The 1,993-nt window shown below is 33.1% G+C and overlaps 1 protein-coding gene across 1 annotated transcript; it reads left to right on the top strand.

The window, feature by feature from the left end:
• Nucleotides 1–371: 371 nt before the first annotated feature.
• LOC127132524 (putative expansin-A17) lies at nucleotides 372–1,703 on the top strand. Its single transcript, XM_051061486.1, has 3 exons — nucleotides 372–551; nucleotides 630–951; nucleotides 1,152–1,703. Exons 1-3 carry the CDS (start codon nucleotides 419–421, stop codon nucleotides 1,459–1,461), a joined length of 765 nt encoding a protein of 254 aa, XP_050917443.1. The 5' UTR covers nucleotides 372–418; the 3' UTR covers nucleotides 1,462–1,703.
• Nucleotides 1,704–1,993: the final 290 nt, after the last annotated feature.

Here is a 1,993-nt window from a genome sequence, read left to right as displayed (position 1 = left end):
ATAGCTGCTTGTGAGAACTTAATTCTTTTCCTCTATTTCATGATGAACAATCAAAGTCAATGCAGACAAGTTAGGTAGTTGCATGTTACTACTAACGTTAATTAATCAAATATTCATACAAGTAATAGATAGTACGGAACAGTAAACCTTGTATTAGTTCATATGATAACCTATCATTCAAACATCATATAGTTTAAGCTATTTATCAATCATGATCATATATACTAATACATGTTGACATGTTGTACATGATAGTACCACTAAATCTCATTATTTCCCAATAGTTTATTGAATTTCAGCTAGTTGTTTCTATGGGCTAAACCCCCTAACTGCACCTATAAATTCTCAAGAGAGTCTTCCATCTTTAGTAACAAAAATCAAACAATTCCTTCTTCAACTTGTCAGAGAAATTAAGAGGATGGAAAAATTCATTATCTGTGTTGTTATATTGCTGATGAATTTAGTCACTTCAGAACTCAGAGTAGAATCTGCTGTTTGGCAACAAGCTCATGCAACTTTCTATGGTGGAAGTGATGCCTCAGGAACAATGGGTATATTTCAACTTCTTGTTCCTCATCTTTATCATAATGAATATATAATAATAACTTTGTTTTGATTGACTTTTGTAGGTGGTGCATGTGGCTATGGAAATCTGAACATAGATGGATATGGAATAAAAACAGCTGCATTGAGTACTGCTTTGTTTAATGATGGCAAATCATGCGGTGGTTGCTATCAGATAGTTTGTGACGCAAGAAAAGTTCCTCAATGGTGTCTCAGAGGCACTTCCATTACTATTACTGCCACAAACTTTTGTCCACCAAACTTGGCACTCCCTAATGACAATGGTGGTTGGTGTAATCCCCCAAGACCACACTTTGACATGTCTCAACCTGCCTTTCAGACTATAGCCAAGTATAGAGCTGGAATTGTTCCCGTTTTGCATAGAAGGTATGTTTAATTTGTTCAAACTTTTCATTAATTTGTAGCACAACTTCTTATCAAAGACGTGTCTGGTGTCAGACGTATGTCAGTGTCTAACATCATCATAACGTGTCACTGTGAATGTCATGTCCATGTTTTTTATGGTGATATATCAATTAAATCTATAAACATGTACATTATGGAAGTTTTTTATTGTGTTTGTGTAGAGTTGGGTGCAGAAGAAGTGGAAACATAAGATTTACTATAAATGGAAGAGACTATTTTGAGCTGGTGCTTATAAGCAACATAGGTGGAGGTGGAGAGATATCAAAAGTTTGGATAAAAGGGTCAAAAAAGAATACATGGGAATCAATGTCAATGAATTGGGGTGCTAATTGGCAGAGTCTAAGTTATCTAAATGGTCAGAGTTTATCATTTAGAGTTCAACTCAAGAATGGAAAGACTCGTACAGCTATAAACGTTGCACCTTCCAATTGGAGATTTGGACAGTCTTTCAAAAGTAATGTTCAGTTTTGATTCTCAACAAAATACCATTCAGATATATGATATGAAATATGAGCCAATAGTAGTACATTCTTCTATGTTGGTCATTTATTTACTAACAGTTGTTATATAGTATGTTGAAGAAATTATTCCAAGTGGTTGTGGCTCAGCAATATATTTTAGTATTTGCAATGAAGCCTGCCAACTTTGGTATAATAATGTGTATGTGATAAAAAAACATATTCAAATTATATTCTACAGTTTATCTTAGTCTATACATGTATCAATGTTGGTTTTATTTTTCTTCAATATTATTATTATTATTATTATTATTATTATTATTATTATTATTATTATTATTATTATTATTATATAATAGGAATATGTCAAGTTGATCAAAGACCCAATAAAATCAGTTCAATCTTGAGACTCAATTTAACTAAAATATCCATTAGATGATGTACAGGTGTATCTTCACTATGACGTCACCTAAGAGCACGACTATCGTCTTCATCTCCAACATCAGTTTGCATATTCAACGGTTGCTCGCAATCCACGTCAGGGT

This window comes from Lathyrus oleraceus, chromosome 3 (genome assembly GCF_024323335.1).
Source record: "Lathyrus oleraceus cultivar Zhongwan6 chromosome 3, CAAS_Psat_ZW6_1.0, whole genome shotgun sequence".
In the NCBI taxonomy this organism is placed as follows: Eukaryota; Viridiplantae; Streptophyta; class Magnoliopsida; order Fabales; family Fabaceae; genus Lathyrus; species Lathyrus oleraceus.
This window is presented reverse-complemented; position numbering and strand designations above follow the sequence as displayed.